The following is a 17,149-nucleotide window of genomic DNA, read 5'->3' on the forward strand; positions in this document are numbered from 1 at the left end:
GATAATTAATATGACATTTGCTGATTGTGCGTTGTTTTTATAATTAATCAATCTGAATGTGCCACTTTCTTTGCAAATAAACAATTTCTTTATTATTTATTTAATAAATCATAAGAATGTTAAGTCTAATGTTATCGACAAGGTCATTAACGACACTGTACGACGAAATTTCACTAGTTATCGCTTATCACTGATAACATTGTAAATAAACTATGTAACATAACAGTCTTTAATACTTTCGCCGGTGATATGATAAGGTTATATTTACGATATACTTAGTCTTGTGTGAATGAAGTCATTTTAATGTGTTAAAAATAACTGTTTGAACATCTTCGGGTTAAGCCAGTAGTTATAATTTTCATGTAAGATTTTCTTATGTTATGTGTTTTTAAAAATATCGTCTGTAAGTTGGTTCAAGTGCGAATACATATTTGCGTGTACATATACATACTTTCACAACGAAGTTAAACAATGGACTATTAAAATATGTGCAAGGCATGAGGAATGTTTATTTGGAAAGCGTTATTTCTGCAGTTCAGTTTACAAAGAAATATTAGTTTTTACAAAGAAGAGAATTCACTTTGAATCTTATTTTTAGTCATATTTAATTTAATCTTTACTATTTATATGAAAGATGTTTTTTTTAACGAATTTGGAATTTAAATTTAAGTTATTAAGTTAAGGTCTAAGGCAAGCCGGTTTTCTCTCGATGTTTTCGTTCACCGTTCGAGCGCGACCGTTTAATGCGCACATAGAACGAAAACTGTCACGTACAATTGGTATACAACCAGGGATCGAAACTACGACCTCGGGGATGAGAGCCTAGCTGAAGCCACTAGACCAACACTGAACACTTATTAGATTAATATTGATAATTAAAATGACGTTTGTATACCCATTCTTATGTGGCTGATTGTGCGCTTAATTATAATTAATCAATCTATAATAAACTATTTATTTATTATTGTATTACACATATGTGTCTTCAGGAAACACATAAATTACATATAACTACTTAATTATGGCAAATGACTAATTAAAACGGGAACGTTTAAGACTTTTTTGTTTTACTATTTTATTATTACTATCAACTCTGAAATCTATAAAAACGTCACATTATAGTAACATTTGTTTTTTTAGAATCAGCAGCCGCTCCTCGACGTAGTTCGGGAGCGTGCTCGCGAGTTGTCAAGCGGCGCAGACGCGGCAAGCGGTGAACGCGTCGAGCACCGCACGAGGGAACTCGCTGAATGCTGGAATATCGCATGCGAAGGTATTTGTTAGGTTATTAATAATGTGTGTAAATAGGATACATTTCATTGTATGAGCTTTAGTTATTAGAAAATAGTGTTTGCTGAAAGATGCTGGTAATTTCGACGTACGTACGATAGCTTTCAGTTTAAGTCCATTTTTTTATTTTGGATTAGATTTGGTGGAATTGTTTTTGTTGATTTGGTTATTCACTTGCAGTTTATCCTTGTTTCTTTTTTTCAGTTATTTTCCTTACTATGGTTACTTGTTTTATATTATATTTATACATATAGTCTTAGTTTGTTATCAATCTCATACTTTTTCAATATTTTTACGAATTTATCGGATTTGATCGAGTACTTATTATAACAGGCTTAGCCAAGCGTGCAGTTACCGCAGACACGCAACTCCACCGTTGGACCCAACTACTCGACACTCAAAGGAGTCTCTCGTCTGCCATCACAGCTGCTAACGATAGGCTTCGACAGTTAGACGCTAGTCCAAGTACGAGGAGACGCGCTGTGGACACAAGGCATGCTCTGCAGGTGAGAAAAATTAAAAATAATGTAAACATATCTTAGAAATATATGCAGCACGTCACGTCGCTTAAGCGTGTGACTCCTCCCTGAAGTCATAGGTTCGATCCTCAGCTGTGAAATGGACGTTCTTTCTGTGTGCGCATTTGACATTCGAACAGTGAAGGAAGACATCGTGAGGCAAAATACTTGGTTCCAGATTTCTCACTTGTTTTGAGGCAAATAGATGATCAATCGGTAGCGCTGAAGGTTTAAAACTAGCTTAGCTTGGAAATATGTAGAATAAATGTATATTATTATTTATAAATAAAGGAAATTCAAAGTATTGATAACATAATCTTCATAGAATATGAGTTAATAATTTATGGTTGCCGATTTTCAGACTAGAATCTTACACAATTGTGAATTTAATATCTTTTTATTAGGAGCTGCAGACCGAAGTATTAAGCCTTGAAGAGAGTCGTGATGACTTGTTGGAGCACGCGGATTTCGTAGTATCCCTATTAACACCACATTCGCAGCAGTTGGCTGAAGAAACGCGCGCTGGTGTACAAGATCTTGCAGACGCCTATGAGAAGTGAGTATGAGTGAATGTGATTTTAATCATTTTCTATCGTGACGTATCCTACGTTTTAATTAAAATGATAGACAGATTACCAGCATTTATGCAAGGAAACAGTTGATGTCTTGTCGTACATACTTGGACCAAATCCAGGAGCTAAAATAGAAGGGACGTGTTAAAGGTACCCAAAGGAAAGTGGATGAAGCGAGAGGTTGCTAGGACCGTAGAAATACGCGCCTACCTCTTTGGAAAAAGGCGTGGATATATAAATAAATCTAATTTAAATGATATATTTAGTATTTGAAGAGATGTAGTATTGAGCATGTTATAGAGAAAGATTAGATTACTTTACCTGCGGAGAAATAGATGGCGCTATTAGTCTTAGTTATTTTATACATAGCGGATTTTTTTAAACATTAAAACCAAATTTCATAGGTAACTATTTAGTGTTGGGTGTTAATAATTGTGGGATAATGGTAAGTACTAGTTAAAAAGGTAATATGAAGAGACAAAATTATATCTTAATGTAATTTTATCAAAAATAATAGTTTGAAAGACCGACTTGCAAGTGTTCTCGGGCTTTGGGTTCATTAACACTAAATATCTTGAAATCAATTAATAAAGTTTTTTATAATTTTGCCATAGATACATACGAGTATATACTATACTTCGTTCATGAGATTAAATTTCAGTTAATATAAACAATTAATCCACAGTTAATGCATATTTATATCTACACATAGTATCTGTGTACATATATATCCACTTAAGTAAATCATGTAAACAAATGTGAATATTTCATATTGAAGATGCTCTTCAAGTGTCGCTAAGCAGAACACTTTCTTCTTGCTAATTGGTTTTGAAATAACTTACATGTTTAAGAACAAGGAAATATATTTTTTTTATATTTGTTGGTCAGTTTCTTATTAAACGCTTTTAAAATTGTCTCCAGTCCTGCGAATGTATGATTTCGTAGTTTAAACGAAGATGATATGTTCTAAGTTCTTCTTGTGGTATTTGGTGTTAGTCTGACACACCGCGACTCCCAAATGTCAATACGTTTTTAACATAAAAGGCATACTTAGCGCTAAGTACCGACACTTAATGGGTATCTGGAAGCCAGAGGAAATGACAATAAATTCCCTGCATTTCTTGCCATATTCACATTTCTGCGTCCATTTCATTGAGTCATATTCTACGGAGACCAAAACCTATTCCGCGTTGTTGCGCCTTTTGGTATTAAACAAGTATGTATATATATATAAATGACACCAAAAACCCTTTCGCTATTAAATCGTTCGAAACTTGAGCGTTTTTAAAGGCAAGATGTGGAAGCAGCTGCCCACTGAAGTATTTCCGAACCAAGTCGACTTGAGGTCCTTCAATAAATGGGCGTACCCATTCTTTAAAGACCGGTTATGCTCTGCGAACCTTCTGGCATTGCGAGTGTCCATGGGCGGTATCACTTAACATCAGGTAAGCCGTCTGCCCGTTTTTCTTTAAAAAATCTTTGTTAAGACACGAAGAATGCGCTAATGTACCGTGACGATTTCCAATGCACTGCGTAAATAGCGAATTCTTAAACAGATTTTCCGGTACACTTGAACATTATCTTTGCTGGCTTCAGTCGTATAATTAACTAATACGCAGTTATTAATATTGCAAACGCTAATGGAAGAATTGTTTTCTTACAACTCGTCAGATATTTTGTCTGAGGATTCTATCAGTTAATTAATTTGTTTTAAAATAAGTGGTGTTTGATGATTTGCTATTTTAAAAGAGTACCGAGAGTATTTTACGCCGGCTTTTTCACTCGGCCTACATCCTCTGTCTTCTTTGCCGAAAAGTAGGAATGTCTACCTATTGAAATTTAATGACGTGGAATACGTGATACCTGTATCTTATGTTCCCTAATAAACATATTTTATTTTAAAGGTACATTCGCCTGAACAAAGGGAAAGTTTTCAAATCGACAACGAGATCTCACATATTCGTAGAAGTTTTATACTTTTAATTAATGAGAGACTTATTGAATTAAGAATATCAGTAGCCGTTGAATGAATTTCATTCCTTGCCAACTTTAACAGCAATTTTTTCAATTAATACCAAAGCTCCGTTAACAAAAAGACACGAAATAATGTTCCGCCTGAATACTTCGACCAGTTTCAACTAATTTTATTTAAGTTTATTCTTTAGACTTCAGTTTTTCGTTAACACCGGATCTTTACCGTATACTGTTGAGTATTGTCTTTTATGACATACAATTTAGGTATGTTATATTGATGTCAAACAAATTAAGAGGTTTCCAATTGGATGTGGCAGAAATTTCACATGAAAGTTTATTTATTAACGTTGCAGTTATATAGAAATACAATACAATTATATAATTAAATCAAACGGAGAACAACTGGCGGCTTTATCGCTTTCGAGCGATCTCTTCCAGATATCGACTATGGGGGGAAAAGTCCAAAAGTACATGTAAACAGTGAAAGGGACAATGATAAAAAGGACTCACGAATCACGACAATTAATACGAAAGTTAGGGATACGATGTAGACAGGTTAGTTAATTCACTAAATACGGAATATTATATATCTGTTACTACTTTATGTCTAGATTTTTATATCACAATGGGAAATCCATTATTATAGAATTGAACTTATGGACTTCGTTACAAGTTTTTGCGTTCTTGGCAGATGAGCAATGTTGTAAACGACTAACCACTGTCGTAATTTTTGTAGCTTGCTATTCCAGAATACAATAAATCTGGTTGAAACAATTATAAATGTAAAACATTTTTGACTGTCTTTATTAACTAAAAATTTGTCTTCGTCAAATTGTTTACGCTTTGATTGAGACTGATTTATGTAGAGTAGGATTTAAAGTTTATTGTAAACAACTACTTAATAATTTGATTAACAACCACTGAAATAATTATTTTTCATACATTTATAAGCAATTCATTATAATGAGCTAGATTTGGGTACCCTTTATGTAAAAAAATATCTGTGTTAGAGTTCCCAGCTCTTCCATAAAAAAACTTAATTGTAATTACAAATATATTTCAATTTTATTAACCAAGTAATAGTAGTACTTCGTTGCCTGGAATTGATCGCTTAGTAGGGATAAAGCGTTGCTCTATACATTCATTTTAAATCTTGTTTTATTTTTAATATATACACAATTGGTTCCATGGTGTTATTTAAAAACATATTCGCATTTATAAGGACCTTTACACTAATCTGTTCCAACTTAATAACAACATAACGCTGTTGCTATTCGTACTCTCAGCGAAACCTAAGCTCTCGAAAAGTGTCTCTTGTGCCACACGTACGGTTCCTGGGTCATCGAAGTGCTTTTTTAATAGAGGATTTTAGTTTTACTCTATATTAACCACTCGCATACAACAGTACAGCCTTGGCTTGTACAGAACAGCACAGAATGTATGGAAATTATTAACGAACTGCATATATTAACAGACGAATTTGATTATATGTTAAGTGAATTGACAAAAGGTCTACTTCGTGTCAGTTCCTATAAAGACCAACGTCTTTTTATAAATATGTGTTTTAATATATTACTGTTTTTTGGTGCGTTGTTTTTTTATGCGTGTGTATTGTTTTATCTGTAATATCCGTATTGGAATTATCTGTAAATCTTATTTTGATATTAAATAAGAATACAAAACTCTTTCACCGTCTATATTTGTCGGTGATATAATAATAAAATGGCGTCACGTCCCAGCAATGATAATATTTGAATCATTAAGTGAGCGACGACTATAATAATTTTTATGATAATTTTGTCAATGATGTAACTAGCGCCTTGAGACGTGCCATGGCATTTTGATTTGCCGAACTTAAAATACACGCCGGCTTACTCATAGACATTGTTGGAGAATTGGAGGATTATGTTATTATTAGCGTTTTGCCACGGTGTGGTTTTCAAGCGGCGTATTCCAGAATGTTAGCAGGCATAAACGAGCATATTTCTAGTAAAATATGGAAGTAATACATTATTATTAGTTTGGAATTGAAGCAAAACGAGTATGTTCATGTCGCATTACGATTGCGTTGGAAATAAATTAACGTTACATAGAAAACACCTAATTATGTGAGATACAGAATTGAGCTAATCTCCGTTTAAGTACTTGCTCGGTGTAAAATATAATATAAACTCAGAAACGTAGGGTTGATATTTAATCGATTCTGTTACCAGACAGTGGTCGGGGGTGTAATCGTTACGTATTCAAACGGCTAGACTATTTCAGATCGGTTCGCGCATGCGTAGTTAGTGTTTTATGGGTCAGGGCTTTGCAGTATGAACTGGAACCGTCTCAGTGCTATACATAGAACGTTCGCTATTACTCAGCATAACTTTTACATCTCACATGCAATGCGGACGAATCGTTCAACCCTTTATGTAAAATTCGACGTGAACCTCTGCAATTTTCGTGCATGCCTTCCACCGACATAACCTCGCGCGTCCTGAGCCTCCGTGTCGTTGTATGTATTAGTGTTTATTTATAGTCCGGTGATTCACCCGTCCACGCGGTTAAACTGTGGTGATTTTATATGGTTTTGGCAGGCGATTTTAAGTGTTTACCTCGCCCACACGCTGCGGCGCCGGCCGGCTAGGGGTGCCGATAAGCGCATGTCCCTCCGTTGCGCAATGAGTTCATTTCTTCACCTGTCAAGTACTGCGCAAGGTCGCCCCCGCTCACGTCACCGTATGCTTGGAACATATGCCGGCGCTAAACGTAAACATTAGTGCAGCGAAAATTTTATCTGATGTCATTGGGTCGCGTAAAATAAATTTAGACACGGTAGTCGAATGTATAGAGCGCTTCATTGAGCGACGGGCGAGCATAGCGAGCGGATCGCCGCTAGCCGCTGCCACGAACGAAAAGGTACATTGCAACCGCTGCGACCTTGCGCCGTCATACCACGTCACGCCATGCCGGTTTTATTTTCGTCGCGTTTTGGCAGCTCTTCCCCATTTGTTAGGAACTCGGCACACATTGTATACGTGCATAACGTTCCTTTTTTGTTACAGATTGCGACAGACTCTTGCGGCGAGACTCGCGGAGATAGACGAAATCGTTTCTGAATTCGATCGCGTGTCCGAAAACATTGAAAAATTTCGCCAACAGATCGAAGTTTACATCGCCAAAGTCGGGACCTTCTACGTATACGGGGAAGACGACGCGGACGGTGTCCGCGATTTAGCAAAACAAGTTTCTGATCTAGTTGACAAAACAAAGGGCTTCACCGAAGATAGTAGGAAGCGATACGGAGGCTCGGCGCCAGCTGACGTTGCGCAGGAATTATCTGCTTTAGAATTATCAGCAGAAGCATTAGCCGCAGCCATGGAGGAGAAGGAGAGGGAATGGAAGAGAGCGAAGACGGCTCGCACCGAATACGCAACAGACGTCGAAAGCGTCCAGGCGTGGGTCCGGGCGGCTGAGCTCACAGCCAAAGAGAGGACTCTACCCCCAGAAGCATACAAAGAAAGATTGGTATCAACCAGATCTGAAATTCCTAATATTGCAGACCGCATGGAAAGACTTAGCCGTAATGCCCGTGCGGTTGTAGAAGGAAGCAGGGACGCTGCGGAACGCCAACTCATTCAATCCACAGTCACAGCGTTATCTGAACAATTCAGCGCTGTCTGTAGTGAATTGGAAGCTCGACAGACTGCTGTCGAAGACGCTTGTGATGCCGTGGCGAGATTCCTGGCCTTGTTAGAGAAGGTCCTACTATGGGTAGAAACACAACGTGCTTTCCTTGCGCGGCCACTTCCGTTGGCCGACTTGCAGGAGGCCCAGCAGAAACAGACTGAATACGGGGTATAATTTATTACTATTGTTTGCTTTGATTGAAAGAAATAAATGTACTATATTATATATTTTTTTACAGAACGCTCTTAAGAGTTGTAAGCAGCAAGCTAAAAATTTGGCAGACATGGCTAAAGAAATCGAAGTTATAGAACGCGTAACAAGTCCGGGAGATTTACCTTCTAGATTGGAGGCGGCCGAAAATGCTACAGTCGATGTCGAAAAGAAATTAGCTAAGACTGTCCGTATTCTTTGACCAACGATTTGGATGTTTTTTAACTTGTGGTTTATTAAATTACTTTTTCATTTACAGAATGGACTGTTACAAGAATTAGCAGAAGAATGGGAAAGGTGTGAAAAGAAATTAAAGGATGTAGGCCACTGGGTAGAAGCTACCACGAGGACCTTAGAGGCTCCCCAAAGCACGAAGAAGCCACTTAGAGATAGGCTTGCTCTGAGAGAGAAACTCATTAACGACATATCAACACAGAAAACAAAGATATCTTATGCCGTCGAGAAACTCAATGTGAGTTTGTGTAGGGTCGCTTAGTCATGGTGTCGGTTTAAAATTTCCGGTCGTATTAGAATCTTGTCTCGATCACGTTTTCCATATGCACATTTGAACACTTGAACTTTTGTTTGTAAACAGGTACACTTTGGCCCGGAAGGCGTGGCCTCGCAGAGTCAGTTCCCCGAAGGAGTTCAGATTCTAGCACGTGACCTTTGCGAGTCTTTAGACTCCCTCGGTGCTAGAACATCGGGCCAAGCTCAGCAGTTAGCGGCCGCACTCGCCCAAGTGGAAGCCTACTGCGCTGACATTGTGCGCCTGCGCACTCAGCTGCTCGATGCCGAACAGCGGCTGAGGCATGCCGCTCAGCCCAACTACAGCCCTCGAGATCCAGACACGAAACTCAGGCACCAACAGGTAAGAACCACTACGTCTAGCTCCATCACGCACCGATATTTGTAGGTGGCTAGCGATTTTCTAGTTTTGTTTATCGAGTGGTGAGGCTCTCTCATCGAGAAACACTTATAGCACCGTATACACCTGTATATTATCACCGATCACGCGATTCATGTTGATTTTCTTTTTGTTCTCTCTTCCACCCTTTACCCCTACTAACTTATAAACGGTCCTCTGATAGGAATGTCGAGATAAAGTAAAATCACTTCAGAGTAAAATTCAGGCACGAAACGAACGCATCAAGTTACTCGTACAGCGCGGCGGTCCGGACGCCGACCCTCTCAGGGACGCTTAGATGCGTCGATAAAAAAAAAACACTAGGCTTAAGTCGATCCTTAGTTATAACTTACTATATTAATTGTAAATTGATTTTGCGAAATATAAACGACCGATATCGCAGCCACCCTCGTTTTTTTTTCTCCTTCATCGTTGACCGAACCCGTTAAATTATGTATGTCCGTACTTACGTATCAGGAATTCACCCGGCGTATCGAAGAGCTGACTCGGTGCATCTTCGAGTTGGACCCGTTCTACGTGGTGGAAGACGACCCGGCGGCCACTCTAGCGATGCTCGTGTCTACTGCTGACCGAGCGCGCGCTAACCGCCGCCCACGCTCTCCCGAACGGCGAGAGGCCCGCAGTCCGTCCACGCCCGCCTGGCTGCTGCCCGGTACAACCTACGCCGAGATAGTCAAGGGCCAAAACTCGCGCTCCAGTTCTATTGACTCGAGACAGCATAGCGCTCAGCGACTCACGCACAGAATGCATACTCCTGAAGCGACGGAAGTGGAAGTCAAGGAACCGGTCATTAGAGAGATGACGATTGGTAGCGCGAGTCCTGAAATACAGCAAAGTGATAGTGTAGTGAGCAAGTCCTCACCAAATATGAGTGAAACATGGGATTACAGTGAAATCCCCCAGTGTCGCAATAGTGAGAGTGAAATATTCAGTGAAAACGTCTCCTATGATTCAGTTTCAAAGACACAAAATTACACATACGGCAGAAATGACGAGGTGGATGCGGGTTCCGCCATCCATCAAAATCCAATTACATCAGTAGAAAGTCATTCGAGTCAGATACTTACTTTACCCCAATTGGAACCTCCCGACAATAGGGCTAGGTCAATGAGTCCAGCGAATAGATATAGATCTCAAGATCTGTCATATGCTGAAATTTTAGCTCTCGGGCTCAAAAGGCAACCAAAAACGCAGGTTATAATGTCTTTACCTAAACCACAGGTAGCCCAAGTTGAAATAGTAAAAGAAATAATCGTTGAAGTTGAGAAGGTTCCTCAACAACACGTTATCGATAAAAAAATTGCGTCTAAAGGTACTACAAAATACAGATCTGAACGACCAGATAGGCCAGAGCGGCCTTCACAACGAAGCCGCTCTAGAGATATGCCGCGTCAAAGAAGAGGACCTGAAAAACGACCGACCAAAAATCATGATACACAAATATTAAAAAAGAAAAAGATTACTAAAAAAGTTATAGAAGTGGAAGAATTTGAAGAAACACCTGAGGTTGTTTCTTCAGAACCGACAAAACCTGTTATAAATACACCATTGCCAGAAGCACGAGAAGATGATCTTATATTGAAGTCCCCATTAACAGTTACGGTAGAAACCAAAAATGATAATGATATCGATGAATCGAAATCAGAATCTATTGAACCTTCCCATAAAAAACTAAAAAAGAAACAAAAATCAAAACGAACTAAAGATAGTGATGATGAGATAGAAAAAGCTCTAAAAGAAATTGAAAGAAATTCATCCAAACAAAGAAAAAAGAAACAAAAAAGTATAAATGAAAAACCAAAAAAAGAAAGCGACACTGCTATAACATGCAATACAGAATCTTTAGACTTGTCCGAGGAACTCGTAAAACGGGAACCCACAAGTCAAGTGATAAGCATAGATTTTATAACTGATCCACAAGAAATAAAACCACAAGCAGTTGAAGATGTTTCTATTCATGTATCTATTGATTCTGCATGTAAGGAAACAGATGATTCTCTTATTAAAGGTAAAATTACAAATACTGATGAAAAATGTAAAAAAAGAAAGAAAAGTAAAAAGAATAAAGCTTCATCGGAATTAAACACTAAACAATTGGATGATAATGAACAATCTATTGAAAGTAACGTTGAAAGCAAAAGTCAAATAATTGACTTCAAAGAAAATGTACAAGTACTGCAAGAAAACACAATATATACACTGAAAGAAAATAGTTCATTAAAAGAAAATTTAGTAACTCTGGATTGGAATGTTCTAATGGAGGAAGAAGAAAATGTTACAGAGTCTTCTATTCCTCTCGAAGGAGAAAGCTATCAAATGAAAGATATATCGGCACAAGTTGCTACCGAAGTAAATATTATTCCAGAAAGCAATGAAATTTATGATTCAGAAAGTATTTTACAAACAGACCTTTTTATAGAACCACTTAGTCAAAATATTGTTGAACAATATGAAGATGTACTAGACACAAACCGGGTACAAGAAGCTCAGTTCTCTGAACCAAGTACTTCCACGTTACCTAGTATAAATAATGAAGCATGTACAATTGATTTTAATGTAGGTACAGAAATAATACATCCACCACACATGATCTATCAATTAGATGAAAAAGAATCTCAACCATCGTTACAAAGTAAAGAAGAACTTGAAAGATATTCATCTAGTGACATAAAATATATTAAAACAATCGTTGACGAATGTACTTCTGAAAATATTAAGCCAAGTTTAATAATTCCAAGTAAAAGTGAGAAAAATAACAACTACAAGTTTATAGCAACTGATCCTTTAAAAGAGATTAATGATGTTTTGGAAACCGATACTTGTAAACCACACGACGTCGATACTCACACAATTTATCTAATAACACACGAAGAAAAGAAGCTACCACCTATCAGAACTGTCAAAGTGTTTACAAGTAAGGACGTTCCTACCGATGATGTAAATGAAAATCCCAATAATGAACCATTGACTTCAAATGTAACGGATGAGTGTGTTGAATCTGTAACTCGTAATGAAGAAATACAATACGAGCAAACTACATCCGAAACAAAATCATTTAATATAGTAAATTACACTGAAACTGTAAATGAAAACGCTGCAACAACTATAAATAATGTCGCCATCGAGATACCTCGTCAATTAGAAACTGAAATTGACAAAACTGAAATGTATCCATTAGAAGAAGTAATATTTGGATCGGTTCAAGATCGAAATAAATCCAAAGAAAATACAGAAATTCCCTACAAAGAGCTCATCGACGAAGTCAAAACATATTCCATAAATTTGGACTATGAGCAATTAGACTATAACTTTTATGAGCTGATAAAAGGCGAAAAAGAAAACGAATTATCTTCGACGACAAAGTTATTACCTGTACTCGATTTAACATTAACAGAATCCAATTCTCAGGGATCAAATGAAATATCAGCGATATATGAAAAGCCTATCGATAACTATTACGAAATTACAGATTCTGAAAAACTATTGGGCTGTATTAAAAGTATAGATGAAATGGAAAGTGTAAAAGTCGTTTCTCATTTGGCAAATTTATCTAAAAGGGATGACATAGAAGAGAGAGAGACGTTACCTGAATGTAAAACAATGATAAAATCTTCTAATTCGGAGGACGAAAATTTGACAAACAATTTAGAAAACACAATCTTATTAAATAAGCTCATAATAAATATGAAATCTGAGTTACCACGGCAACATTATTATGAACTTCGTGATGCTGAGAAAATGTTGGGGGTCATAAATTATAATAAAATATTGTATATTGATCTAAATAAAGATGACAAGAATGAAGTCATAATTCAAGACACAGACATAAAAAACAAAACGATACAACATAATATTTCTGTTGTTGAGGATAGTGCGGACGATGTATGTAAAAAATTAAAATGTGAATATGAACAAGTAGCAAACAGTTATCAAGAAATTAAAAAGGCTGAAGAAGTTTTGGCAATAAGTAATTCAAGAGCAGCAAGTGAGGAACCTGCAAATATAATAGATAATAGCCAAGGAATTAATATGGTATTACAAAAGGATAACATTAGTATTGATCCAAACAAAGAGAAACATAAACATTATTCTTCACATTTACTTGAAGTTCCGTATTATTCGTACACTGACATTAGAGATGCAGAAATTTTACTTGCTAGTATAACCACTATTGTCCCCCGGGAACCACTAAAAGAAGCACTGAAAAATGAAAGTGATTTGGATATTACTTACATTAAAACTGAAGAAAGTTCTATAAATGACTTAGATGTCCAGATAGCCCTTGAAGCAACATTTGTGAACAATTCCTTAATCATGGAAAAACCACGATTCAACTATCAAGAAATTCAAAGCGCTGAAATGAAATATGCCAATATATGTGTCCAAAATGCCAAATTGTGTCAAAATAGTGAACTTACTTTGCCTGTTTTTGAATCTAGTTCTATTAATGTAAACGACCTGAAAGGCGAAGTATACCTCGAAGTATCTAAGGGTGATGATTTAGAAGAAAGCAATGATAATTATGTTATTAATGTTAATTCAACTCTTACGAAGGAGCCATTAAATAGTGAAACTAAAAATTCTGTGGACGAGATTATTACTCATGAGTTTGACTTAAACTCTACTTTAAATAAAAAAGAAGTAAAAGAAAATTCAGCTGACCTTGCAACATGTATAATAGATAATATTAGTCCGGAGGATGAAATTCCCATATTAAATATTGTATGCGAAAAAATAGGAAATATCGAGCAGACATCTGTCATAGAGCTTAACGACGAAGTTAATGTAGTTAACGATGAGGATGATTTTGTTATTGTTGATATGACCAACGATATCTATGAAAATATCGATCAGGTGGAAAAAAAAGCATCCGCCGAAGTAGACAGACAGGATAGCCAGGCGTTACATTTAATTGATTATTCTGTACCGCCTATAAGGGATACAAATAAAAACGCTAAACAAATACCTACAAATATATGTTATACAACCGACAAAGAAAAACCAGAAAAAATCGGAGAAATTTGCAACATAGATGTTTCAAATAAATCTGTATGCACTGAAAATAAAGCATCATCAGATACAGAGCCTGAGTTTGAAATAATTACAACTCCTATTTCTGATATTCAGGACCTTGAAATTATTGAGCCCATTTCTATCTCGGCAGATGATCACTTAATTATTCACACAATACAATCGACTGATTCCCATCAGCCTGATTTTAATGATACGCCAGGTCTCTTTGATACGGAGAAAGAAAGTACGGATTTAGATATAATCAATATTGATAAAAACAATTACGAAATCGTTACTAAAGACATAAAAGTTGACAATCGGGTTGAAAAATCACCCATACATAGCTTGCATGAACTTTTGCCAGAGATAGATTCTATTCCAGAATTTAAACCTACATATCCTAACACATTCTTTTCTAACTTATCCGCTGACGCGCCCGAGTTTACCCCATCTTATATGATCCAAAGTCTCCCTACTGACACTGTTCTTAATGCTTTGGAAAACCCAGATTCTGACACTGAACTGAAGCGCAAAAATTTGGATTCAAAATCGTACTCTGCTGCTGCTGCTTTCATCACATTGGAAAGCAAAAACTTAGAAGACACAGTCCTACAACAAAAACTTGAATATATAGAGAGGGTGTCACCTGCCATAAATGCTGAAAAAAATCCTGATAGTGATCAGTTTAAAAATCGAGAAATTAAAAACACGTCCATTTCACCTCAAGCTAATACAGACACGGAAAATGTATGGGTTAAAATGTTAGATGACAGTAAATCTTATGCAGAAATTGTGGCGGAAGGACTTACAATAAATGAACAAAAGGCAGAATGCCAAGAACCTAAAATCTTTGAAGAATCCGCTTCCACAAGTTTTGTAAGAGAAAAAACTTTACAAGATTTAACAACCGAAAATACAAAAGCAGAGGTTGGTAGCTCATGGGCTAAGATAGCAGCTACAAAATCGCCGTTGAATTTTAATAAGAATACATTTGAACAAACAATGCCGGTTCCAGCTGCTATCCACAATAAAACACCAGTTATTTTAGTTGATGAATCTGATGTAGATCATCATAAAATACCAAAGGAAATAGATTCTGAAGGATTTATCACTGTTGAAAGAAGTAGACATTCTCGATCAAGATCTAGGGAAGTTCAATCGACCTCTTCTCTATATAGAGGTATAATTATTTCGCAGCGGGATAAATCGGAAAACAGATTTGACGCTCTTTTAGACACACTGAGGTCTGAAGAAGTGGAACAATTGCAAAAAGCTAATTCTGAAGACGAACAAGAAAATCAACCAAAGCTAAGAAAAAGTCGGTCCCCGAAATCCAGAGACAAGTCAGAGATATTAAAATATGAAGACAATTTATACTCAACAAAGTTAAAAGAAGTCGTGCCTCAACAAGTGGAACCTATTCAAAATGAACCAGATGAAACAGAAAATAAGAAAAAGTCGAAGAAGAAGAAGAAAAACAAAAAATCTAACAACAAATTAACAGATTCATCCCAAGAAGCAAAGGCTACTGAAGAAGTCTTCCTTGAAACATTAAGCGAAGAGAAACAAATTAATAAAAGTGATCTACTAGAATCAAATATATCTACACCGGAATCTATACGTACCCCTGTAAAAGATCGTGTATATTCCGATGCTCAATATTGGAAAGTCGACGCAAGTGACTTTACTGAGTTAAGCAGTCTATCTGAAACTATAGCAATAGAGTTAAGTCCAGAACACGAATTACAATTAAAAACTAGAGCAACAGTCCAATCCGAATCATGCTTAACTGAATCAAATGAAAAAGTAAATACACCCGATCCACTTAACTCTCTGAATTCAGACAATAACACAATACACGCTAACCTATCGGAGGAGCAATCTCTTGAAAGCAAAATGGCAGATCTACAAAGGGAAATTGAGGAGATGCTTTTGCCAGAAAATGATAATTCAATGATCAGCGATGTTACGCCAAAAGAATTAGCAGATACAAATGAATCTCTTGATGAACAAGACGAAATTACTGAAAATATGTCTCCTTCGCTGGCATCACCAGAACCTGAAGATTATCAACAAATTCCTGCTGACGAAGGTATAATGCGAGAGACAAAAATCGCTTTTAAAGAAGCACTTCCAACTACTGTTACGACTACCGCTTTGGAAACAAATAAGCAGAATGAAGACATATTTAAGAAACAAGAAGTGGCACTTAAAATAGAAGAACTAGCAGAACTTGAATCCAATATTAATTTAGAACATGAGAAAAGCAGTACAAAATCCTTATATTCTAATAGTGACTCTATTACTAACAATAAACTACAAAATAATTATAACTTAAAAACGGATAATTTCTGGGTAGAAAAATCATTTATTGATGATGCGGAAAAACTCATGCTAGCTTCACCTGTCAATAAGCCGGAAAGTAGTCTAGTTAAAATAGATATCAAACCGGAAATTGTTAAGGTAGAAGAAAATCTTATCAACGACAGTTCATTTTGGCCTGAAAAGTATTTGTACCATGACGCTGAGTGTCACTATTTCCTACAGAGGGAAATAAAAACTAAAGTCAACAATACTAATATCCATATTGAAGCAAACGACGAGAATGATAAGGATCGCGATCCCGGTAGCGGTTCCGGTCGTTCTTCTGATTTGGACGAGAAGGATTCGCATGGATCGTGTGGGTCTCCTTCCGATTCCAACTACATATCCATGGACTTGCCCGGTGGAATTTGTAGTTGGAAAGATCAAACGTCATATCTTAGCATTGAAACGCCCACAGATTCCTTATTGGAGTCAGTGAGTGAAATATCTCGCGTAGGTTTCGATATGTCAGAGGATTCACTAACAACCCCTACCCTTGAACCAGTCGCCCTACCCGACCCCCTACAGGAGCCGTCGGCCGCAGTGGGATCCCGGACTACCAAGGTGACTGATCTGCAGTCGTATTGTACAATTTTTAATTTAAT

General features: G+C 36.9%; 1 protein-coding gene across 6 annotated transcripts in view; it reads left to right on the top strand.

Annotated features, from left to right (window-relative positions):
* The window catches only part of LOC123709073 (nesprin-1), a 137,996-nt gene that overhangs the window by 88,648 nt on the left and 32,199 nt on the right, over window positions 1-17,149 (top strand). For 5 of the 6 annotated variants that reach the window (XM_045660175.1, XM_045660172.1, XM_045660174.1 and 2 more), the window contains 8 exons: window positions 1,141-1,273; window positions 1,624-1,796; window positions 2,213-2,364; window positions 7,405-8,197; window positions 8,268-8,426; window positions 8,499-8,711; window positions 8,835-9,110; window positions 9,624-17,108. In XM_045660175.1, the coding sequence (XP_045516131.1) occupies window positions 1,141-1,273; window positions 1,624-1,796; window positions 2,213-2,364; window positions 7,405-8,197; window positions 8,268-8,426; window positions 8,499-8,711; window positions 8,835-9,110; window positions 9,624-17,108 (9,384 nt within the window). The remainder of the gene's footprint in view (window positions 1-1,140; window positions 1,274-1,623; window positions 1,797-2,212; window positions 2,365-7,404; window positions 8,198-8,267; window positions 8,427-8,498; window positions 8,712-8,834; window positions 9,111-9,623; window positions 17,109-17,149) is intronic. The other variant, XM_045660177.1, reaches the window with a different exon arrangement.

This window comes from Pieris brassicae, chromosome 4, assembly GCF_905147105.1.
Source record: "Pieris brassicae chromosome 4, ilPieBrab1.1, whole genome shotgun sequence".
NCBI lineage: Eukaryota > Metazoa > Arthropoda > Insecta > Lepidoptera > Pieridae > Pieris > Pieris brassicae.